This window comes from Lepus europaeus, chromosome 13 (genome assembly GCF_033115175.1).
Source record: "Lepus europaeus isolate LE1 chromosome 13, mLepTim1.pri, whole genome shotgun sequence".
Taxonomy (NCBI): domain Eukaryota; kingdom Metazoa; phylum Chordata; class Mammalia; order Lagomorpha; family Leporidae; genus Lepus; species Lepus europaeus.
In genome coordinates, this window is record NC_084839.1 from 57,110,293 (window position 1) to 57,136,253 (window position 25,961).

At 44.1% G+C, this 25,961-nt stretch overlaps 1 protein-coding gene across 3 annotated transcripts in view; it reads left to right on the forward strand.

Moving 5' to 3' along the window:
- Positions 1-3,785: 3,785 nt before the first annotated feature.
- SANBR (SANT and BTB domain regulator of CSR) overlaps positions 3,786-25,961 on the forward strand; it is a 77,029-nt gene continuing 54,853 nt past the window's right edge. The window contains exons 1-7 of one of the 3 annotated variants that reach the window (XM_062209498.1): positions 3,786-3,896; positions 5,938-6,181; positions 12,233-12,391; positions 18,981-19,167; positions 20,637-20,730; positions 22,525-22,763; positions 25,683-25,741. In XM_062209498.1, the coding sequence (XP_062065482.1) occupies positions 12,242-12,391; positions 18,981-19,167; positions 20,637-20,730; positions 22,525-22,763; positions 25,683-25,741 (729 nt within the window). In that variant the 5' untranslated portion in view covers positions 3,786-3,896; positions 5,938-6,181; positions 12,233-12,241. Of the gene's footprint in view, positions 3,897-5,937; positions 6,182-12,232; positions 12,392-18,980; positions 19,168-20,636; positions 20,731-22,524; positions 22,764-25,682; positions 25,742-25,961 lie in introns of those variants that run through there. The other 2 variants (XM_062209499.1, XM_062209500.1) reach the window with 2 other exon arrangements.

The window sequence follows — 25,961 nt, forward strand, 5'->3', positions numbered from 1 at the left end:
GCTGCCTGCTTCATGACTAAATCCTAGCCAGTAGCATTAAGTGGAAGTGATGCGTGTGACTTCTGGATGATGCCTTTATAAGTACTAGGTCATACCACAGGAATATAAAAAATGTTCAACATCCAGGAAATGCACATTAACACCACAATCAGAGGCAAGTGTGTGGTGCAATGAATTAAGCAGCTGCCTGGGACCACTGTGTTCCATATCAGAGTGCCAATTCAAGTGCAACTTACTCCACTTTGATTCAGCTTTCTTCTAAATGCACCTGGAGAGCAGATGTTAGCTCAAGGACCTGAGTCTGCCACCCATTTGGAAGACCCTGTCTCCTGGCTTTAGCCTGGCCCAGCCACAGCTATTGCAGGCATTTGGGGAGTGAACCAGAGCATAGAAAATCTGTCTCTATTACTCTGCCTTTCAAATCCTTTTTTTTTTTTTTTTTTAAGCCACAATGAGTTGTCACCGCCATCTATCAAAAAGACAAAAGATAGTGGCAGGTATTTGGTGCAGCAGCTGTGACCTGCTTTGGATGTTCGCTTCCCATATCAGAGTGCCTGGTTTGAAGCTTGGTTCTTCTGCTTCCAATCCAGCTTCCTGCCCATGTGCACCCCAGGAGGCAGCAAGATGTTGGTTCAAGTACTTGGATCCCTACCACAGACATGGGAGACACAGGTTGAGTTCTAGACTCCTGGCTTTCAGCTGGTCCAGTGGAGCTGTTGGAAACATCTGGAGAGTGAACCAGCAAATATATATTTGTCTCAAATTAAAAGATGAGATAATAAGAAAAAACCTGCAGGGCAGGTGTTGTGGTATAGCCAATTAAGCCACCTGTACCAGAGTGCTTGGGATCACGTCCTGCCTTTGACTTCCAATCCAGCTTCCTGCTGATATGTCTAAGAGGCAGCAGATGATGGCTCAAGTCTTGGGTGCTTACCACCCACTTGAGGGACCTAGATGGAGTTCCTGGCTCTGGGCTTCCGACTGGCCCAGCCCTGGTTGTGTGGGCATTGGGGGGAATGAACCAGTAGATGGAAGATCTTTCCCTCTGTCATGCTTGCCTTTCAAATAAATCAAAATGAACAAGTAAACATTTTAAAAAATGGAGCTACTCCCTGATCCAGCAGTGTCACTACTGGGTATATACTCTAAAGAAATGAAGTCACTCTGTCAAAGAGGTGTCTGCACCCCCATTTTCATTGCAGCACTATTCACAATAGTCATGATATACAGTCAAACTAAATGTTCATCAACAGATGAGTGGATAAAGAAAACATATGCATATATACATATATATGTATATACATATGATACAAAAAATAGAATACTCTTCAGGCTTTGAAAAGAAGGAAATCTGTCATTTGCAACAACGTGGAGGATATTATGTTGAGTGAAATAAGCCAGGCACAGAAAAACAAATACTGCACGATCTCAGTCATGAGAGTACTTCAGAAAGTTCATGAAAAGGTGGACATTTGGTACGGCAGGAAAGATGCCACTTGGGATATGAACGCACCCCATAACAGAGTGCCTGGGTTCTTCCGTCCACTGGTGTACTCCCCCAAATGCCTGGCCAGGCTGAAGCCAGGAACCAAGAACTCCATTTGGGTGTCCCACATGGGTGGCAGGAATCCAAGCACTTGAGCCATCCGCTGCCTCCCAGGCTCATTAGCAGGGAGCAGAGGAGATGGAAGATGAATCAGCACAACCCCGAGTGGTGGTTTAACCCACCACCCCACAACACTCCCCCAAACTGGCTAATTCTTAACTGCCTTCATCTCGTTTTGCTGAACTTAGCTAAAAGCAAGGACTGGTAGCCAACACTAACTCATACTCTGACCTGTCCTAAACCACCCCCCTCAGAACCAGAGACCTGATAATCTTCCCAGTTAACACAGGGACAGTTTTCCCATTACAATCAGGACGAGTCCCCAGTCTTCCAGCCTGCAGAATGTCTACCTGCCCGCCAATGCCATCCTCGTCTTGGATCTTCCGTAGTGTAGCACACCACTTTCCAGGACCCACTCTCTCCCTCAGGGCACACTCAAAGCTGCTAAAACAAAGAGATCAAGAAATACAGCAACAAAAGCAAGGTGAACACTTTTCTATGGCCTGACGGTGAGAGGCTTGCATGCTTGCGAGCTCGTCTTGTCCTCATGGGTTCACACAGCTTACTGCCATTACAGCTGAGACCAGCCGATGTGCAGGCAGAAAGGTGGGAAATTGCAGAAAGCAAGCAGCTTCTCTTAGGAATCTACCTAACCTAATATCTGTGTGGCACACAACTTGCCTAACCATAATGTCTTCATGGAACAAAAATAGTCAAGGATACACCCAGCGTGGCCGGCACTGTGGCATAGTAGGTTAAGCTTCTGTCTGCTGTGCCAGCATCCTGTATGGACACTGGTTTGTGTTCCAGCTGCTCCACTTATGATCCAGCTCCCTGCTAATGCACCTGGAAAAGCAGCAGAGAATGGCCCAAGTGCTTGGGTCCCTGCACCCACATGGGAGACCCAAAAGAAGACCCTGGCTTCTGGCTTCAGATTGGCCCACCCTTGGCCTTTGTGGCCAGTTAGGAAGTGAACCAGCAGGTAGAAGACCTCTCTCTCTGTCTCTCCCTTGCTGTCTGCAACTCTCCCTCTCAAATAAGTAAATTTTTTAAAGATTTATTTATTTATTTGAAAGTCAGAGCTACACAGAGGAGAGGCAAAGAAAGAGTCTTCCAATGGCTGGAGCAGCGCTGATCAGAAGCCAGGAGCCAGGAGCCACCTCCAGGTCTCCCACTCAGGTACAGGGGCCCAAGGACCTGGGTCGTCTTCTACTGCTTTCCCAGGCCATAGCAGAGAGCTGGGTCAGAAGTGGAGCAGCCAGGTCTAGAACCAGTGCCCAAATGGGATGCCGGCGCTTTCAGGCCAGGGCATTAACCCGCTGCACCACAGTGCCGACCCCAAATAAGTAAATCGGTAAAAAACAAACAAAACCAGGTGATACAATTACATAAACTCCCAACATTCTGTACAGTGAGCCACTTAATCTCTACCTAACGTTCAGATCTCATTATAATATTTATTACTTTTTCTGTTCTGTCTGATCCTAACATTTAATTTTGGTTCTCACACGCTGTCCAAGTGGAAATCAGAATATTGATATGTAGCATTTACCTTACAATATTGAGCCTTATACATTTTACTAAATTCCCAAAATAGCACCTTAATAACACACACATGCTGAACCTATACATGTATAAAAACCGAATTTGTAGTCTAGAGCTATTTACATTGTGCAGAGATACCTCCCGGTAGACAAGGCTACATCCAAGGTACTATCGAGGCCGTCAGATCATACAGTTCTTCTGTTCTACTTAAGCTGTTCATATCCAAATGACCTGCGCCGCCACCTTTCCAAGCTCCTTTATCTGCCTGTATCCTCCCCCGACCCCCTCTTGTGGACTCAACGTTGGTCACCTAAGACCAGGCGCCGAGGGTTGGTTGGGTTGGTTGCTAAGAGACAAGACGCTAGGAGGGTGGGAACGCTGCATTGCGACAAGCCTGGGAGCGAAAGCCAAAGGGGGCAGGCGAAGGCACAGGCGAGGCGAGGCGAGGCGGCGGCCCGTCGCTGCCGCGCCCGCGGCTCCCTCCCGCCGCGCAGGGGCTCGGCGCTCATTGGCTCCGCCGCTGCGGCGCTGGCCCGCGATTGGCGGAGCGCCCTCGGGCCGGCGCTGTCCCACCCCTCGGCGCTGCTTCCCGGCCGCTGCCGCCGTCGGTCTAAGGTGGCGTGTGAGGGCGCCGCGCCGCCGGGGTGCGGGCTGGCGTGCGGGAGAGATTCGGGGCGCGAGCGCGGGCGGTGCCGGCAACTGCAGGTGACAAAGGCGCAACGAGGGCCGCCGCAGCCCTGTGAAGGTGAGCAAGACGCCGCCGGAGCAGGAAGTGGAGCGAGGGGCGGTACCGCCCGCAGCCAGCCCGTCCCGCCGCGGCCGTCGGCCCCCACGGGGCAGGCTGGGCCGAAGGCGAGCTCCCCAGACGCCCCCCGCCGCGCTCCGGCTGCCCTCCGGCTCGCCAGCCCGGCAGCCAGTCCCGGCCGGGGGGCCAGCGGAGGGCGATCCGGGCCTGTGCCCCGCGTCCGCGCTGCGTGGCCCCGCTGCCCCGCGCCTTTGTCTGCCCCTCGGCCGCTCGGCGCCCGCGGGGTGTCTGCGCCCACTTGGGGAGGGGTGGCAGCACCGCCAGGGTCTCGGGCTGCCCTGAGGACGCGCCGCGCACTTTGCCTCTGGGCCCAAGGTGTCAAGGGCTTTGATCGACTCATCCTGGGTTTGGGATGCGGTTTTACTTTGTTCTTCCCAAAACCCGCCGCCGCGGTCGTCGTCTGCGGTCAGGGTCGGGAAGCCTGGGCACAGGGCTTCTCCCCGGTCCAGGATGGCCCCGTGTTACCGCCACCCTCTGTTATGCCAAAGGCCTGTCACCTGCCCCTCTGGCCGGCTTCTCTTCCCTTGGCCACTGCCTAAGGGGAAGGTCTCTGTCCACAACAGCCTTTCTGTATTTGAAAAAAGAAAATAAAATTCAGATGTTGCGGACTTGTGTTGCAGGAGTGACTTGGCTTTATCAATACATACATAAGCCTATAAAGAATAGTTTATTATTAAACAAGTGCAATTTTATCGTTGTTAAATAGCATTTTACTTTAAGCATTTTAAAACTTTATAACGTGAATGTGAGATTGATGAATAGTAGTAGTGTGATTTGAGCTTCGAACTTTTTCATATTGTCATTGTTTTTGATACATTGATACCTTTTCCAGAATGAGGTGCACTGTGACAGCTCTTTCAAGGGAATTTTATTAGAGATTATCCTTCAATACTATGCCTGTCATACTTACATTCAGACTGTAATGGAAGCTTGCTTTTTTTTGTTTTGTTTTGGGTTTTGAAAGGGAGAGAGAGAGAGAGAGATCTCCCACCTACTGGTTTACTCCCCAGATGCCCTAACCAGCCAGGGCTGGGCCAAGCAGAAGCCTAGATCCAGGAATTCCACCTCAGCTTTCTACAGAGGCCCAGAGAAATTATAGTAAAAGCATCTCATGTCCTAACACCCCTCCCAAATTGTGTAGAATGAAAAGTCAAGTAAGTGCAGAGTAGTGCTTTCTTCACTAGTAAGGATCCGGGTGTTTCAACTGTGCTGTTGGTTTCTGTTAGGCATATTGATTAAATTGCCACTTGGGACACCCGCGTTTCCTATTGGAGTGCCTGGTTTGGGTTTGGGTACCTGCTACTCAGTTCTGATCCAGCATTCCTGCTAATGCCCACCCTGCGAGGCAGTAGGTTATGGCTCGAACACTTGGGTCTCTGCCACCTATGTGGGAGACCTGGACTGAGATCCCAGCTCCTGGTTTGGGCTGGCCTACCCCTGGCAATTGGAGACTTTGGGAAGTGAACCACTGAGTGGAAGATCCTCCCCCAGATAGGATGAAAATAAATAAATAAAAACTTTGTTTTCAAAGTGTCGCAGGGGCGAGAGTTATGGCGTAGTGGGTAAAGCTGCCGCCTAGAACGCCGGCATCCCATGTGGTGCTCGTTTGAGTCCCGTCCGCTTGTTTCTGATTCAGCTTCCTGCTAATGCACCTGAGAGGCTGCAGATGCTGGCTCCAATCCTTGGGTTTCTGGCTCCTGGCTTCAGCCTGGCCTAGCCCTGGCTATTTTGGGCCTTTGGGGAGTAGCCCAGCTTATGGAACATCTCTCTTTGTATATCCCTCCCACTCAATCACCCTGCCTTTTAAAAACGTGGGTCTTATTTTCCTTATACTATCACTGCGATAACTGAAGCTCAGGTTGCACCACTCAAAGTGATAGAGCTGGCTCTATGGCTGACTCTTTGTACTCTTTTTGTTGGCAGCATACTGCGTTGGAATGTTGCTGTCTTACCTATTGTGTTAATGAATCTGTTATTCTAGGACCTCTGGAGTGGTAATCTGCTGCAAACATGTAGTCCTTACTATGTGCAAGGTAGCGCTTCCCACTTCTCCACAGCACTCTGTAAGTGAGCAACTATTCGCTTTACAGATGAGGAAATTGAGGCACAGAGATTAACCAATTGGAACCAGATAATACTGTAAGTGATTGAACCAGCATTCAAAGTTGAACAGTCTGGCTACAGAGTCTACATTTGGAACCACTATACTACATTGGTGCTTCAAGGTATGTCTCTGGTCGAAAGCCATGATTTTTAGAGTACTTAAGGATTCTCCTTTCTGTTTATTTTTTTTTAAAAAAGATTTATTTGAAAGGCAGAGTGACTGAGAGAGGGAGGGAGAAAGAGAGAAATCATTCATCTGCTGGTTTACTCCCCAAATGACTGCGACAGTTGGGTTTGGGCCACGCTGAAGCTAGGAGCCAGGAACTCCTTCCTGGCTTCCCACATGAGTGGAAGAAGCCCAAGTACTGAGGCTGTCTTCCACTGCCTTCCCATTAATAGCAAGCTGAATCAAAAAATAGTACCCAGTACTTGAACCAGCACTTTGATATGGGATGCAAGCATCATAAGCAGCAGCCTAACTTGCTGTGCCACAATGTGGGCCCCGTCATTCTTGGTTCCTTTTTAATGTTCACGCATACACATGTAGAATATCTTATTCCTACCTGATATCCCAGAGCAGTGTCCTATGTAAACAATTATATAATATTAACCCGTTAAATCCTAAGTTTTAATTCTGAGACTATTTCAGCAACATTTATTTTGAAGTTACCATTAAGTGGTATATTTATTGCTCAAGCCTTTGTAGGTGTCCTATATTTAGGACAATGGGACATAATGAGTTAATCATAGTTAATTTTTATTGAGAGCTTACTACATTCCAACACCTGTGCTGTATTTTAACTATCTCAATCCTCAGAAGTAAATGCTATTATTTTATGCTACATCTAATTTTGAGGTGCATTGTTGGCGTCAGAGTGTGTTCACATAGTAATCTCTGATTCTCTCTCTGTCAGAGGTATAACCTTTGACTAATTTTTTTTTAAATACTTATTTATTTGAAAGGCAGAGTCACACACACACACACAGATCTGCCATCTTCCTGGTACACTCCCTAAATGGTCTTCATGGCCAGGGCTGCACCAGACTGAAACCAGGAACCTGGAACTCTGTCTGGGTCTCCTACGTGAGTGACAGGGACCCAAGTGCTTGGGCCACCTTCCATTGCTTTTCCAGGTTCATTAGCCAGGATCCGGATTGGAAGCTGAGCTGTAGGGACTAGAACCAGCCCTCCAGTGTGGAATGTTGGCATCCTAAGGGGCAGCTTAACCCACAGTACCACAACACTGGCCCCATTACCTAATTCTATAGCTGCAGCTCAGTAAGGTTAGGTGACTTACCTTGACTAGCATGTGATAGAGCTAAAACTCAAACCAGAGCTTCAAGCTTTGTACACTGCCTTTTCCACTGTATTGGTTTTCAGTGTATCTTTGCTTTCTATGTCACATCTTAAAACATAATATTTTCCCATAAGAGCAGCTTATATTTGGAGGTTGTATTTCCAACCCAGAACCCAGTGTTACTTTTATCATAAATATGACTAGCCACACACCTTTGGCTTTCTTTTCATTGGTCAATTTATGTTTCAACTGTAGATACAATTCCTGCCATGTAGTAGAGTTTCAGTATATGTTTGAGTAAAATAAGAAGTGTCTGATATAAACATTAGTATTAAAAGGTTGCTGAAATGTTTTAAATTTGAGTGAATACTTTATTTTCTCTCCTATAACTCAGCTTTCCCCTCCTTCATCTCAGAGTCAGAATTTTGTCCAAATGGTTTCACTGAATTATAACTAACTTAAAATGCATTAGGCTTGGCCAGCGCCACGGCTCAATAGGCTAATCCTCCGCCTGCAGCGCCAGTACTCCGGGTTCTAGTCCCAGTTGGGGCGCTGGATTCTGTCCCGGTTGCCCCTCTTCCAGTCCAGCTCTCTGCTATGGCCCAGGAAGGCAGTGGAGGATGGCCCAAGTGCTTGGGCCCTGCACCCGCATGGGAGACCAGGAGAAGCACCTGGCTCCTGGCTTTGGATCAGCGCGATGCACTGGCCATAGAGGCCATTGAGGGGTGAACCAACGGAGAAAAGGAAGACCTTTCTCTCTGTCTCTCTGTCTCACTGTCCACTCTGCTTGTCAAAAAAAAAAAAAAAAAATGCATTAGGCTGTGTCCCTCCCAACCATAAACCATTATTCCCAACTCACTATCTCCCCAGTATTTCACTTCTATTGAATAGAAAGAGCATAGGTTTGAGAGTTAGTTTACTTGGGTTTGAATCCTTGCTTTGCCTCCTACTCTCTCTCACCTTGTACAAAACACATAACTTCTCTGAACCTCTTTCCTTGTCTTATAAAATTGAGGAGGCCACCTGTTTTATGGGGGTGTAATGAGAACTTCTTGAAATAACTTTTGAAAGACTTTGCACAGTTCCAGGCTCTTAGTAGATAATCAGTCAATAACAGCTGTTCTGTGTCCCTCCTCTGCCTCTCTCTGGCTCCCCTTTGTTTTGACTCTTAACCAAAATTATATTAATATGATATTAAAATCAGAGACCACATGGCCTGACCATGCGTTTGTACATAGTTGGGGCTCACTAAATGTTGAACTGCGCCTGTTTGGAATGGCATCAACGATGTATGTATGTATGTGAGAGATAAAGAGAGAGAGAAAAGTCTTGGCCACCCTTGCTAAGATGAGGAGCACTAGTTATGTAACTCAGGGGCTCCTGGATTAAATTATAGGTTGTGATGGGGAGCTAGGTGAAGAAGTATGGGAGGCCTCCACTCTGCAGGAGTGAGTGAGTGTGTGTGTGTGTGTGTGTGTGTGTGAGGGCCTTTCTATATGAGTGTCAGTGTGAGTGTATTTGAAGGTTGTAAAGATTAAAGTTCATCAAGCCAGTCATCACATTGCTTCTAAAGACAAGGAAGAAGAGAAGAACTTCCCAAAGAAAAGTTATTTCAATTGACAGTTGTTAATATAATCATCCTCACCTTTTATAACTAGGAATTCTACAGCACAATAACAATGAATATGTTTAACCTAAAATGTCAGATTAACTGTTTGGGTTTTTTTTTTTTGGACAGGCAGAGTGGACAGTGAGAGAGAGAGAGACAGAGAGAAAGATCTTCCTTTGCCGTTGGTTCACCCTCCAATGGCTGCCGCAGCTGGCACACCGTGCTGATCTGAAGGCAGGAGCAGGTGTTTATCCTGGTCTCCCATGGGGTGCAGGGCCCAAGCACTTGGGCCATCCTCCACTGCACTCCCAGGCCATAGCAGAGAGCTGGCCTGGAAGAGGGGCAACTGGGACAGAATCCGGCGCCCCGACCGGGACTAGAACCCGGTGTGCTGGCGCCGCTAGGCGGAGGATTAGCCTGTTGAGCCACGGCACCGGCCGAACTTGATTTTTTTAAACAAAAGATTTATTTATTTGAAAGGCAGTTACAGAAAGAGGGAGAAGCAGAAAGAGAGATCTTCCATCTGCTGGTTCACTCCTCATATGGCCACAACAGCTGGGGCTGGGCCAGGCCAAAGACAGGAGCTGGTAGCTTCATCCATGTTCTTCCACATGGGTGCAGGGGCCCAAGCACTTGGACCATCTTCCACTGCTTTCCCAGGCACAACAGCGGGGAGCCGGATTGGAAGTGGAGCAGCCAGGACTTAAAACAGTCTATTTGGAATTTCGGCACTGCAGGCAGTAGCTTAATCTGCTATACCACAGTACCAGGCCCATGATTTTAAGTTTCATTTTATTCCATCAGTAAAAAATCAATATGCTCAGCTTTCATTGTAGCATGGACATTCACTAACAGATGGAAAGGGGGATATTGCTTAGGAATTGAATGAAATAATGATTCTTTTTATAACTAGCTATGTTTTAGGAGGCTTCTTCTTTTTTTTTTTTTTTTTTTTCTTTTAAGATTTATCTATTTATTTGAGAAGCAGAGTTACAGAGAGGGAGAGACAGAGAGTTCTTCCATTTGCTGGTTCACTTCCCAAATGGCCACAACAGTTCGAGCTAGGCTGATCTAAAGCCAGGAGCTTCTTTCTTGAGTGCAGGGGCCCAAGGACATAGGCCATCTTCCACTGCTTTCCCATGCTATTAGTAAGGAGCTGGATTAGAAGTTTTAGTAGCTGGGATTCGAAATGGCATCCATATGGGTTACTGGTACTGCAGGCAAAGGCTTAGCCTACTACGCCACAGCGCCAGCCCCAAAGAAGAATTTTTTACTTTTTTATTCCATTATCTATGAATTGCTAATCAGCATATCAATCAAAAACACATAAGCAAGATAAATTGTATTCAGTCTTTCCCCCCAATATTTTTTCTTTCTTTGTCCCTTTCTCTCTCTTCCTTTCTCTTTCTGTCGTTTCTCTCTCCCTCCCTCCCTCCCCCTCTCGCTTTCTCCCTTCCTTCCTCCCTTTCTTATTTATTTAAAAGACTAAAGGGGCGAGGGCAGGGATCTTCCATTTTCTGGTTCACACCCCAAATGCTTGCAATAACCAGGTCTGAACCAGTCCAAAGCCAGGAGCCAGGAACTCCATCCTGATTCCCACCATGGGTTGCAGGGACCCAAGCACTTGGGCCGTCCTCTGCTGCCCTTCCAGGTACATTAGCAAGGAACTGGATCAGAAGTAGGAATAGCCAGCACACAAACCAGCACCCTGATCATGGGATGCCAGCAGCAGTGGCTTAATCTGCTACACCACAATGCTGCCTCTCTCTCTCTCTCTCTCTCTCTCTCTCTCTCTCTCTCTCCCTCCCTCCCTCTCTCTCTCTCTCTCTTCCCCTCTTAATTTGAAAGGCTGAGAGAAATAGATAGGGAGAAGAGAAAGATCTTCCATCTGCTGGTTTACTCTCCAGATGCCCACAACAGCCAGAACCGGGCCAAACTGAAGCTAGGGTATACTTTAGCAGGAAGCTGGAATTGCAAGTGGAGCTGGGACTGAATCCAGGCACTCCAATAAGGGATGCAGGTGTCCCATCCAGTTTCTTTTTTTTCTTTTTTTTTTTTTTTTTAATCTGTTACTCTGTTTCTTCTTCTTCTTCTTCTTTTTTTTAACTTTTATTTAATGAATATAAATTTCCACAGTACAGCTTATGGATTACAATGGCTTCCCCCCCATAACTTCCCTCCCACCCCCATCCAGTTTCTTAACCACTGTTGCAAGTGCCTATCTCTCCTCCCCAGTATTTTATTACAAAATATTTGAACATCTAGCAGATTGTCAGAAATAATTTTACAGTGTACACCTATAAGCCCATCATCTAGATTCTGCCATTAATATATTTTTTCTTTTTTTCTTTTTTTTAATTTTTTGACAGGCAGAGTGGACAGTGAGAGAGAGACAGAGAGAAAGGTCTTCCTTTTGCCGTTGGTTCAGCCTCCAATGGCTGCCGTGGCCGGCATGCTGCAGCCGGCGCACCACACTGATCCGAAGCCAGGAGCCAGGAGCCAGGTGCTTCTCCTGGTCTCCCATGCGGGTGCAGGGCCCAAGCACCTGGGCCGTCCTCCACTGCACTCCCGGGCCACAGCAGAGAGCTGGACAGGAAGAGGAGCAACCGGGAAAGAATCCGGCGCCCTGACCGGGACTAGAACCCGGTGTGCTGGCGCCGCAGGCGGAGGATTAGCCTATCGAGCCACGGCGCCGGCCCCATTAATCTATTTTTTAAAGATTTATTTACTTATTTATTTGAAAGAGAGGGGGAGAGAGAGAAAATCTTCCATCTACTAGTTCACTGGAATAACTGGGGCTGGGCCAGGCTGAAGCCAGGAACTCTGTCGGCATCTCCCACATTGGTGGCAGGGACCCAGTCACCTAGGCCATTCTGTGCTGCTTCCCCTGGTGCTGGATTGGGAAGCAGAGAAGCCAAGACTCAAACCAGCTGTCTGATGTGGAAGACTGATGTCAGAAGCAGCGGCCTAACCTGCTGCACCACAATGCCAGCCCTTAGCATTAATATTTTATTCTGCTTGTTTTTTTTTTTTTTATCACCTGTGTGTCTGTATCATTCTATACATCCATGTATTGATCTATGCTCAAATGTTTTTTGTACTTGAAGGGATTTGGACTGTTAATTTTTGTTTATTTTAGGTTAGTTTTATTTTTCTTTTACATAGTTGCAGATAATTCTTAGGAATAAATTGTAACTGATTTATAATGCTCTAAAAACATTTGGATTTCCAATGTAAATAAAGCTGTTTGTCTTCCTTACCTATAGTTCCAAAAGATGAGTCGTGAATATTCAGAGAACAACAATTTCCTGAACAATAACAACCAAATGGTGTTGGACATGATTCTTTATCCATTAATTGGCATCCCTCAGACCATCAACTGGGAAAGTGTGGCAAGGCTTGTGCCTGGATTAACACCCAAAGAGGTAAAGAATAGTTCCCCAGATATCTCCTGAAAAAAACTTAGAAAAAGTGATCAATTTAAAGAAAGAACTAAGAGAGAAAACAGCTGGACTATTTATATATGCATGTATGAATGTATATACGTATCTATGGTTTGACTGAATGCAAAATATATAAATTATATGTTACCCACCTGGTTTATTTAAATTCAACTTCATCTTGCATGTTAACAACAGCTGAAAAGTCATTAATATCTTTATTTAAGCATTTGGAGTTTTAGCAAAAAAAAAAAATCATTATTTATTCCACTGTATTGAAATGTTTCTCCTGTGTTTTCTAGTAATTTCATGGTTTTCAGGTGTTACATTAAGGTTTTTGATCCATTTTGAGTTGATTCTGGTATGGGTAGGGGGTTTGGCAGATTGTGCATTGCCATGAGCTTTTCTTTTCTTTTTTTTTTTTTTTTTTATTTTTGACAGGCAGAGTGGACAGTGAGAGAGAGAGACAGAGAGAAAGGTCTTCCTTTTGCCGTTGGTTTACCCTCCAATGGCCGCCGTGGTAGGCGCGCTGCGGCCGGCGCACCACGCTGATCCGATGGCAGGAGCCAGGTGCTTCTCCTGGTCTCCCATGGGGTGCAGGGCCCAAGGACTTGGGCCATCCTCCACTGCACTCCCTGGCCACAGCAGAGAGCTGGCCTGGAAGAGGGGCAACCGGGACAGGATCGGTGCCCCGACCGGGACTAGAACCCGGTGTGCTGGCGCCGCAGGCGGAGGATTAGCCTAGTGAGCCACGGCGCCAGCAGCCATGAGCTTTTCAAAGCCTTCTTTTGCCACTTTTCCCTCCTTAGCCTCCTCTGAAGCCTTACATGGCACTGCGACATCAGTCACCTTCATTCAGTACCTGTGTGTCTCTCCTCCGCCATGTCCCTTCCCCACCTGCTATTGCTTGTAATTTAATTGTAAACGGAAAGCAAATGAACACTGAAATTATGTTTTGATTTTGATGATGTATATGATTTTACTAAGGTGGGCCTCACAATCAAAATTTCAAATTTAAAAATCCTTGTGGGGAATAATCCTGTAATTCATCCCTGGACACTGTTGGAGGAGCATCTCAGGATTTCTGCTGTTAAGAGGAACCCTGAGGCCGGCGCCGCGGCTCAATAGGCTAATCCTCCACCTTGCGGCGCCGGCACACCGGGTTCTAGTCCCGGTCGGGGCACCGATCCTGTCCCGGTTGCCCCTCTTCCAGGCCAGCTCTCTGCTGTGGCCCAGGAGTGCGGTGGAGGATGGCCCAAGTGCTTGGGCCCTGCAGCCCATGGGAGACCAGGAGAAGCACCTGGCTCCTGCCTTCGGATCAGCGCGGTGTGCTGGCCACAGCGCGCCTACCGCGGCGGCCATTGGAGGGTGAACCAACAGCAAAAAGGAAGACCTTTCTCTCTGTCTCTCTCTCTCTCACTGTCCACTCTGCCTGTCAAAAAAAAAAAAAAAAAAAGGAACCCTGAAGTGGTTGAATCATCTCAGTTCTAGAAGTAGAAATGACCGATTTACCTTCTTAGAAAGCTTAAGCATACTCAGAGCAAGTTACAAATTCAACAAAATCCCCATCAAATACTTCAGTGACATTCTCCGTAGGACTAGGGGGGAAAAATCCCAAAATTCATATGATAGAAGCACAAGAGGCCGGCGCCGTGGCTTAACAGGCTAATCCTCTGCCTTGCGGCGCTGGCACACCGGGTTCTAGTCCCGGTTGGGGTGCCAGATTCTATCCCGGTTGTTCCTCTTCCAGGCCAGCTCTCTGCTATGGCCCGGGAAGGCAGTGGAGGATGGCCCAAGTTTTTGGGCCCTGCACCCGCATGGGAGACCAGGAGAAGCACCTGGCTTCTGGCTTCGGATCAGCGAGATGCACCGGCCATAGCGGCCACTGGAGGGTGAACCAACAGCAAAAAGGAAGACCTTTCTCTCTGTCTCTCTCTCTCAGTATCCACTCTGCCTGTCAAAAAAGAAAAAAAAAAAAAAAGCAGCACAGAAGACCCCTAAATAGACAAAGCAGCCTTGAGCAAGAAGAACAAAGCTGGAGGCATCACAATGCATCACAATACCTGATTTTAAAAATGCTACAGAGCTATTGTAACAAATGCAGCATGGTACTGGCATGAAAATAGTCCAGTGGAACAGAATAGGTACCAAGGAATGAATCTGTGCATTTGTAGCCAACCGATTCTCAACAAAGGAGCCAAAAACATACATTGGAGAAATGACCCTCAATAAATGGTTCTGAGAAAACTGGATGTCCATATGTAGAAAACTGAAGATTGACCCCTCCCCACTGCCCTGCCCGTCACGGACACTGAGGAAGTATGTGTTGAATAGTGAGTGAATCAAGTTCTGTCTTCTGCTTTTACAGCGGAGAAAACTGGGACCCACAGAGACTACTTGCACTCAGACTCTTTTCTACTTAGTGCTTATATAAAAACTATTTTCTCTGTTCCTCACCATTTTTTAAATTTAATTTTAAAATTTTATTTAAACAGGCATACTGACTATATAATATTTAAGTCTGCGCGTAGATCTCTTTTAAATGCCTTTTTTACAAGGGTTACTTCACTTTTCAAAGACCTAAACCTTGTGTAAACATATCTTTGTATTAACAGTAACCATGTAAATAATCATTACCTAAAATAGTGCTTGATATCTAGCAGGTACTTGGTAAGTATCTGTTTAATAAATGCATGTTTTGTACTTTCCTGATAGCTAATGCATGTTATTCATTGAATATATACACATGCACAGTTATTTCTCTATCTATATTTCTCATTTTATACCCTTTAGATTACTTGGTCTGCTATGAAACTTGCCATCTACCTTGATGTTGATAGAGATTTAAAATTGGATGCTATTGCAGTGTTGTTTGACTTAAGATCTACAACAAGGAAGGCTTTTTTATATCATGACCTAGTAAACATGTAGAAATATTTTTGTAAAGGAGTGCTTATTTGTACTGTGCTTACTGTAGTCTTGATATTTTCTAATGTATTTTTAAAAAAAATTTTACTTATTTATATTTTATTTGAAAGGTAGACAGGCAGAGATCTCCCATCTACTCATTTATAACCCAAATGTCCTCAACAGGTAGGGCTGGGCCAGCCTAAAAACAGGAGCCTAGAACTCAATCTGGGTCTCCCGCATGGGTGACAGGGACCCAACTATTTTTTTTTTTTTTTTTGACAGGCAGAGTGGATAGTGAGAGAGAGAGAGAGACAGAGAGAAAGGTCTTCCTTTTTGCTGTTAGTTCACCCTCCAATGGCCACTGCGGTAGGCGCATCTCGCTGATCCGAAGGCAGGAGCCAGGTGCTTCTCCTGGTCTCCCATGGGGTGCAGGGCCCAAGCACTTGGGCCATCCTCCACAGCCTTCCTGGGCCATAGCAGAGAGCTGGCCTGGAAGAGGGGCAACCGGGATAGAATCTGGCACCCCAACCGGGACTAGAACCCGGTGTGCTGGCGCCACAAGGCGGAAGATTAGCTTGTTAAGCCACGGCGCCAGCTGGGACCCAACTATTTTAGCACGACTCCCAGGATGTGCATTCTCAAGAAGCTAGAATGGAGAACATAGACAGGGCTGAAACCCAGACACTCAGATAGGGCACGTGGGCATCCCAAGCAGTGTTTTAACTGCTATACTAAATACGCCCTCCCCCCTTTGAGAAAGAGAGATATCTTCCATCTGGTGGTTCACTCCCCAAATGGAGGCAACAGCCAAGGATGGGCCAGACTGAAGCTAGGAGCCAGGAACTCCATCCTGGTCTCCCACTAGGTGGCATAGGCCTAAGGACTTGGGCCATCTTCCACTACTTTCTTAGGTGCATTAGCAGGGAGCTGGATTGGAAGTGAAACATCCTGGAATCGTACCAGTGCTCATATGGAGTGCTGGCATCATTGTAGGCAACAGCTTAACCCACTGCACTACAATGCAGACCCCACCCCCTTTTTTTAAAATTGTTACTCTGGGTTTTATAAACTGATTTCATGATCAACTAATAGGTTAAGGTAAAACTCTCCTAGAGCAAACTGTGATGAAATACTAATATATATGACTATGAAGTGTTACCACAGTATATATTTTTTAAAATATTTTATTTATTTTTTACTTGAGAGTCAGAGTTACATAGAGAGAAGAGAGGCAGAGGGAGAGAGAGGTATTACATCCAATGGTTCACTCCCCAATTGGCCGCAGCAGCCGGAACTGCGCCGATCCGAAGCCTGGAGCCAGGAGCTTCTTCCAGGTTTCCCACACGGCTGCAGGGGCCCAAGGACTTGGACCATCTTCTACTGCTTTTCCAGTCCATAGCAGAGAGCTGGATAGGAAGTGGAGCAGCCAGGACTAGAACCGGCGCCCATATGGGATGCTGGTGCTTCAAGCCAGGGTGTTAACCCACTGCGCCACAATGCCGGCCCCACCACAGTATATTTTGTATAAGGTCAATCTCACTGTTAGTGAAAACAGAGACTTTATTAGTAATTTTATTAAAGAAAATCTGATTTCATAAATCAGACACTTTTTAAAATTTTTTATTTTTTGACAAGCAGAGTTAGTGAGAGAGAGAGAGACAGAGAGAAAGGTCTTCCTTCCCTTGGTTCACCCCCCAAATGGCCTCTATGGCCGGTGCACTGCGCCAGTCCGAAGCCAGGAGCCAGGTGCTTCTCCTGGTCTCCCATGCGGGTGCAGGGCCCAAGGACTTGGGCCATTCCCCACTGCCTTCCTGGGCCACAGCAGAGAGCTGGCCTGGAAGAGGAGCAACTGGGACAGAATCCGGTGCCCCAACCGGGACTAGAACCCGGTGTGCTGGCGCCGCAGGCAGAGGATTAGCCAAGTGAGCCTCGGCGCTGGCCAATCGGACACTGTTTAGTTTGCTTCCTATCGAAGTTTAGAATTTGGTTTTATTCTTAGTGTAAATTCAGTTAATGTAAAAGTTTTTAGCAGAATTTTAGTATTATCAGCTAATGATAGATGTAGACTAAAAAGAAATATGATTCTCAAGAGTCTTTCTTATTCTACAATAAATTGAATATATTATGCCTTTGGGTTAAAGCATATTTTTAAAAATTCCACCCTGAATAGATAAAAAATGCAGTTGTTACCAAATTAATATTTACTTAGAAAGTAATGATTGTAGAAAAGTATCTTCAAATAGAAAGCAAGGGGACTGGTGCTGTGATGTAGTAGGCTAAGCCTCTGCCTGAAGCGCCAGCATCCCAAATGGGCCCCAGTTCAAGTCCCAGCTGCTCCTCTTCTGATCCAGGTTTCTGCTGATGGCCTGGGAAACCAGAAGAAGATATGCAAAGTGCGGGCCCCTGTACCCATGTGGGAGACCTGGAAGAAGCTCCTGGTTCCTGGCTTTGGATTGCGCAATTTTGGCCGTTTTAGCTATTTGGGGAGTGAAACAGCAGACGGAAAACTTTTCTCTCTTTGTCTCAGTCTGTCTGATTGTAACTCTACCTTTCAAATAAACAAATAAAAAAAAATTTTTTTTTTTTTTGACAGGCAGAGTGGACAGTGAGAGAGAGAGACAGAGAGAAAGGTCTTCCTTTGCCATTGGTTCGCCCTCCAATGGCTGCCGCGGCCGGCGCACTGCACTGATCCGAAGGCAGGAGCCAGGTGCTTCTCCTGGTCTCCCATGGGGTGCAGGGCCCAAGAACTTGGGCCATCCTCCACTGCACTCCCAGGCCACAGCAGAGAGCTGGCCTGGAAGAGGGGCAACCGGGACAGGATCCGGCACCCCAACCGGGACTAGAACCTGATGTGCCGTTGCCGCAAGGCGGAGGATTAGCCTATTGAGCTGCGGCACCAGCTAAATAAAATATTTTTTAGAAAAAGAAAATACGTTCTCTCTCTTTTTAAAAGAGATTTATTTATTTGAAAGGTAGAATTAGAGAGAGGGAGGGACAGAGATATAGAGATCTTACATCCTCTGGTTGACTCTCCAAATGGCTATAATAGCTGGGGGCTGGGCCAGGCTGATGCCAGGAACCACAAGCTTATTATGGTTCTGCCATGTGGGTGGCAGGGGCCCAAGCATTTGTGCCATCTTCTACTGCTTTCCCAGGTACATTAGCAGGGAATTGAATTCTAAGTGGAGCACCTGGGACGTGAAACAGCACCCATGTGGGATGTTGGCATTACAGGTGGCGGCTTAACCCACTGTACCACATTGGCCCCTGTATTTTTTTATTTAAAATTTTCATTTTTTTATTTAAAAAAATCCTGAAAGGGTGAGCAATTGTACTAGTGGTCAAGATACCAGTTGAAATGCCTGCATCCCAGATCAGAGTGCCTGGGTTCAAGTCCCAACTGCTTCCTGCTAATACACACCATTATAATAGAAAGCAGTGGTGAAGGCTCAAGTAACTGGAGATCCAGATTGAGCCACATAGGAGATCCAGATTGAGCTCCCAGCTTCTGCCGGACCCAGCCCAGCTGTTGAGGGCATTTGGGGAATGAACCTGCAGATGGAGGATAACTCTGTCTCTCTGCTGCTGCTTAAATATAAATAGATAATAAAAATTTTAAAAACCTCCAAACCTCTTTATTTTTTCTCATGTTATGTCATAACAGTGTGCAAAACGGTTTGATGAGCTGAAAAGCAGTGGAACCTCACCTGTTGACAACCAGTATAATCCCCTCATGGCTGCTGGAGAGAGTCCTGTTGAAACATTAGCCACATACATCAAATCCTCTCTTTTGGATACACAGGGAGATGTTCAGGAGACTGCAGTTGATCAGGATGCTGTGTCTAAGTCAGGTAATATTTGAAATAAAATGTAGTACTTGGCCTATAATTTTATGGGATTTTATACATTCCACTCAGCTTTTCTTTTTTTAAAGGCTAATATGACATTAATATTAGTTTTTGAATCTTCTTGAAAAACATTTAAAGTGTTATTATATAGGTCAAACACTATTACCAAAGCAGAGTGTTTGCTATATCAGAGTTTCCTACTCCAGTCTGTTGCCTTGGTTATCTGGTTATTCTATTTATCATTTACTATAAATATTCTTTTACTTTAAAGGAATTTCTAAAATGATTTATTTCTTTGAAAGGCAGAGTGACAGAGAAAGAAAAAGAAATCTTCCATTCATTGCTCCAGTCCCTAAATGCCCATGACAGCAGGGTCTGAGTCAGGCTGAAGCTAGGAGCAGGAATTCCTTCCAGGTCTCCTACATGGGTGGCAGAAACCCAAGTACTTGGGCCATCATCTGCTGTATCCCAGGTGCATGAATAGGAAGCTGGATTAGAAGTGGAGGCAGGACTCGATCCCAGGCACTTAGACATGGGATGCAGGCATCTCAAGTGGCAGCTTAACCCACTGCTCTATAAGACCTTTCCTCTTTTAAAGGAATTTGACATATACTTGGTACTTCATTATCTTTTTCTTACTGAGAGTCTTGCTTGTCTCTCATATAATCTTTTTTTTTTTTAAGATTTATTTATTTATCATTTGAAAGGCAGAGTTACAGAGAGAAAGAGGGAAGAGATTTCCATCCTGTGGTTCACTCCCTCAAATGATCGAAACAGCTGGAGTCAGGAGCTTCTTTGGGGTCTCCCACATGGGTGACAGGGGCCCAACTCCTTGGACCATATTCTGCTGCTTTCTCAGGCATTTCCAGGATGCTCGATCAGAAGTGGAGCAGCCAGGACTTGAACCAGTGCCCATATGGGATACCAGTGTTGCAGGCAGTGGCTTAACCTGCTGTGTCACAGCGCCAGCCCTTCTCATGTAATCTTTTTTAAAGTTACTCTTTATTACAGTTAACAAGAGCTTCAAATGATACTGGCAGGGAGAAGAGAAATTTTCTGCAGTTTTATTAGAAATAATTGGTTTTAGAAAACCTAAATATGAATTGAGTTATTCTCAGCAGCAGCAGTTTTGATGTAAATATATTTGCTTCAGGAAGAGAAAACTGTGCCATTGGCTTCTGAGCATTTGGTCCCTATTTGTACACGTCACCTCAGTATTTGAAATCTGCTCTATAACATTAGCAATTTGTGATCCACTTTTTGATGCTATTTTTCAATATACTTTTAGAAATAGTAAGGGAAATGCCACCTGACAAATACAGTCTTTAAGTAGCCTTGAAATCATGCATTTACAGTATTACCATTCAATAAGTAAAACCCATAATCAGCTAGAAATGCTAACCGGCACCCCTCCCTTTTTCTTTTTCTTTTTCTTTTTCTTTTCTTTGTATGTGTTTGTTTCTGTATTTAAGGAAGACATAGTATAGCTTCCACAAGGAATTGTTCTTCAGAAAGTGAAAATTGTACTACTCATAATGGTGGAGAAAAGACTGAAGAATCTGAAGGGTAGGAGGCTGGCTGTTTGCTAGATAAGATTTAATGTTCATATCAATGTTATAAAATATATTGTGATTTATTCATCAGTTACCATAATTTAGGAATTTCACATTGCACATGCTAAAACAACTGGAATCAGCTTAGTTCACATTTAGAACTGTAAATAGCTGCTTAAAACCTAAACATATGACTTACTCGTGCTGTTGTTTAGATGGACTATAGATTTACATGTTTACAAATTCGCTTTCATATTTTGTCAATACTAGCGATAACATCTGTACATTAAACTTTGAAAAGTAAAGTAAACATCCCCCAAAAATCTGTTATTAGTTTTCCAATTTTACTACAGACTTGAAGTGTATTTTAGAACTATTTGAATATAATACTCATAATTGAAACAGAATGTTTTTCAGTATGTTATTTTGATAGTTTTGTACTGTTTGTATATTGTAAACAAATGTTTGCTTTGATGAGTTTTGATAAATGAGGACACCATATAACCATTGCCCAAATCAAGGGACAGAACATTTTCATCGTCCCCTGAAAGTTTCTTTGTATACCTTTACTTTTGATAGTTTTTTTTTCTAAATAGTAGGTTTACTAATACATAATTCACATGTCATGAAATGTACTCTTGAAAAAGCCTGAAGATAGATAGTGGTGATGGTTGCGCAACAGTGTGACTATGCTTAATTCCCTGAACTGGACACTTAAAAATGGTTAAAATGGCAAATTTTACATTATGTATATTTTACTACAATAAAAAAGAATCACCTCTTTATATAGTTCAGTGATTTTTAACTGGTAGGTTTGTGTGGCACTAAAATTTGCTAGTTTTTTTTTTAACTGGAATTATCTACTATTCCATATTTTCATCCAAAAAGCCATAGAAATTTTATGCTTTATTTTACCAGAAATTACCTGTTTATATTTGACCATAATTACCTTTAAAGAACAGTTTGTGAGAAGTTATTTTAATTATTTTCTGGTAGCCCAATTTTATTTCAAAAGTAATTTTTTATTAGACATTTGTGAAGTTCAGTTAAACAAAATAAATTCATGCTGTAGGCTAGTGTCTCTTGATTGTTTTCCTTTTGTGGTGGCATAAAGGCAACTGTGGGTCACACTGATGATTCTTTTTGAGGTGACGCAATTTTCAAAGAAAGTAAATTCAAGCAGTATATGATTTTTGAAGAAAACTTTCTAGTGCATCATCTAAACTAGTTCTTAAATTATTTTTAAATATGCAAATATATTGTCCTAATAATTCTCTTAAGTGTATTTTTTATTTATACTTAGTGAATACAAACCTAGAAGCAAAATTTCTTGCTATTAAAAATAAGCCATGCCAACTTTTAATTGGATTTGTATTTAAACTTTTTCCTTTTTGTGAGTATGAAAATGTAGTATTTAACCATTATTTTCCTCTCTTACTCATAATCAGTTAAAAATGCCATTTTATGTTCCTTGCAAAAATCAGAATGTATTAATTTATCTTGGTTAATTGGCATTGTTTTTATAGATATTACATTTAATATATAACTGAAAATAAATTTTAAACTGAAAATTAGTCCTTTATTAACAATATTTTTGTCTTATTAAGTCAGTAGCTTAGCAAAATTAGTCTTAGTCTTAGATACAAACAGGCTATCAAAATAATTTTGAAAAATTCTGAATGTCAGACTCTATAAAATTGTTATTGGTCAGAACCTTCAAGAACTTCTTACCACCACTAAATGTTAATATTCATGGCTCCTCTTCTGAAATTAATGATTTCATTTCTGTGTAATATTTTTTATGAAGGCCAAACATGGTGATCCATGTATGTGATGAAGCAAAAAACTTAAAAGAAGATTTTATTTGCCCACGAGATCTTTTGATATCAGAAATGAAGTACTTTGCTGAATATTTATCAATGGATGCCCAGCGCTGGGAAGAGGTGGACATTTCAGTTCATTGTGACGTTCACATTTTCAACTGGTTGATAAAATACGTTAAAAGGAACACTGAGGAGAATAAAGATTGTGAGATGCCCACTTTAGGTAAAAGACAATCTGTTGCTTATTTTGTAGCAAAATTTGTCACCTGATAGCTGTTTTAGGCCATAAGTGAAATGTAGAAAACTATTTGAACGTTAGTATTTATGCTTATATCAGTAACAGCCTTTTAGGAAGCTGGTATCTCATTTTGTAAATTTACTTAAGAGTAAATTATGGCAAAGGTCTCTAGATTGGCAGTTCTCAACAACTGAGGTCCTGGAGACTCTTTTAGAAGGTCTGTAGGTCAAGACAGTTTGAGTAATGATTCCTGCATGTTATCAACATATGCTCAGGTGGTGCAGAAGCAATGATGAGTAAAACTGTTGGAGCTTTCTCCAGATCGAGGCGGGGAACTGGAGTCGTGTTCTTCAGCATTAGGCACTCATAGTTAAAAAGGAAAAAAAAGAAAAGAAAACATGCAGTTGTGTTTAGGAATGTCCTTGATGAAACAGTAAAAAGTTACTAATTGTATTAAATCTTGACCCTTGTATAGGCATTCTTGTAATACTCTGTGTGGTGGAAGGGGAAACTCACTTCTGCTGTATACCACTGTATCATGGTTGTCTCGAGAAATTGTTTGAGTCATGAGCTAACCTAGCCACTTTTTTTTTTTTTTTTTTTTTTTTTTGACAGGCAGAGTGGATAGTGAGAGAGAGAGAGAGACAGAGAGAAAGGTCTTCCTTTTTGCCGTTGGTTCACCCTCCAATGGCCGCTGCAGCCGGCGCATCTCGCTGATCTGAAGCCAGGAGCCAGGTGCTTCTCCTGGTCTCCCATGCGGGTGCAGGGCCCAAGGACTTGGGCCATCCTCCAATGCCTTCCTGGGCCATAGCAGAGAGCTGGCCTGGAAGAGGGGCAACCGGGATAGAATCTGGCACCCCAACCGGGACTAGAACCCGGTGTGCCGGCGCCGCAAGGCAAAGGATTAGCCTGTTAAGCCACAGTGCTGGCCAAGCCGCTTTTTTTTTAAGATTTATTTATTTATTTGAGTGTCAGAGTTACAGAGAGAGGGCAGGAGAGACAGAAAGAGATCTTCCATCTGTTGATTGACTTTTCAAAAGGCCACAATGGCCAAGGCTGGACCAGGCCAAAGTCAGGAGCCAGGAGTTTCTTCTAGGTCTCCCATGTGTGTGCAGGGGCCCAAACGCTTGGGCCATCCTCTGCTGTTTTCCCAGGCCACCAGCAGAGAGCTGGCTTGGAAATAGAGCAGCTGGGACATGAGCTGGCACCAAATGTAATGCCAGTGTCACAGGTGGTGGCTTTACCTACTACACCACAGTGCCAGCCCCCACCTAGCCACTTTTTAAGGACTAGAAAACCATTTTTACTTGAGAGAAATTGTGCTTATTCAAACACTTTCTTGAAAATGAATTAGTCATTTAAGTAAAAACAATTGACTTTTTTTTGTCAGTGGTAAAATTCTAGCTTTCAAATGAGAAATTAAAGTTTGCAGAACTTACCTGCTTCCAAGATCTGTCTACAGCTTCTCAGTAGTTTTCTGATGAGATTGGTGATCATGTTAACAAATGAGATTATTTAAAGATAGATAGATAGAGTACAATGAAATATATTTTTAAAGATTTATTTTTCATTTATTTGAAAGAGAGTTAGAGAGGAGGAGGGAAGAAAGAGAAAGGAGTAAACGGCTGGGCCATTCTGAAGTCAGGGGCCAAGAGGTTCTTCCAGGTCTCCCCCATGGGTGCAGGGGCCTCAGGACTTGGGCCATCTTCCACTGCTTTCCCACCATAGCAGAGAGCTGGATCAGAAGTGGAGCAGCCAGGTCTCGAACCAGTGCCTATATGGGATGCCGGCACTGCAGATTGCGTCTTAACCACAACACTGGCCCCACCAGCTGCCTTTTCCCTGAGTTCACCATTCCTATTTTGAGAAGGTTTAATCTAGAATTGTTATTTAGTGAAAGACTGGGATTACTTATTTTAAACATTGTCTTCCTATTTCAGGAAAAATTGCTAGTACTAAGGATTTAGAAGAATTGTTACTGTGTTGTAGTGTTGGAAACATTACAATATTTCCTTTTTCTTAAATATGCCTCATGGGAGATGACAGGTATACTCAAACTACCATGTCAGGCATCACCCTCTTTCCTGCTCTGTGTGCCTGAAAGCTGACATTTCTGCAGGGGGAAATTTTTTACCTCTCAGGATCTTTTTAAATTAACTATTCATGGGGCTAGCGCCATGGCGCAGTAGGTTAATCCTCTGCCTGCGGCATCCCATATGGGCACCGGGTTCTAGTCCCGGTTGCTCCTCTTCCAGTCCAGCTCTCTGCTGTGGCCTGGGAAAGCAGTAGAAGATGGCCCAAGTTCTTGGGCCCCTGCACCCACATGGGAGACCAGGAGGAAGCACCTGGCTCCTGGCTTCAGATCAGCGTAGCTCCAGCTGTTGCAGCCATTTGGGGAGTGAACAAATGGAAGGAAGACCTTTCTCTGCCTCTCTCTCTCACTGTCTGTAACTCTACCTGTCAAATAAATAAATAAAAATTTTTTAAAATAATTTTAAAAAATAACTAAACTATTCTGTAACAAACGTTGAACTCCTTTTTAAATCACAAGTGTGCTCATTAATCATTTTTTAAAATTTCTTTACTTTGACTTTTGCATGTGTTTATGGGCATTGCAAACCTAGACCCGCCTCCCCCCACCCACCCCGTCCCCTGTGTTCTGAATTCTATTACTTGATATGAATCCCATTTCAGGACAAATTTACTATGTGTATTCTTTATACTCTTAGTTTTAACACTGAATTTTCTTTTTTGTAACTGTTTGTAAGCTATATGGCTTATTAAGTTTATATTAAATTGTCTTTATGAAAGTACATTCTCTTTAACGTGAAAAGGAGCCTGTTCTCAGGAGACTGAAATAGAAATCAAAAGAAAATTTTTATTTTTTTCTCTCTTGTTTTTTAGAGCCAGGAAATGTCATTTCAATTCTTATATCTTCAGAGTTTTTGAAAATGGATTCATTGGTAAGTACTTATTAAATTTTATTTCTTTATTTATTTTGAGAGGCAGGGAGAGCCCCCATCCATTGGTTCACTCCCCAAATGTCTGCAACGGCTAGAGCCAAGCCATGCTGAAACCAGAAACTGGGAACCCAAGCTGAGTCTTCCATGTGGATGACAGGGATCCAACTGCTTGAGCCATCACCTGCTGCCTCCCAAGATGCTCATTAGCAAGAAGCTGGAA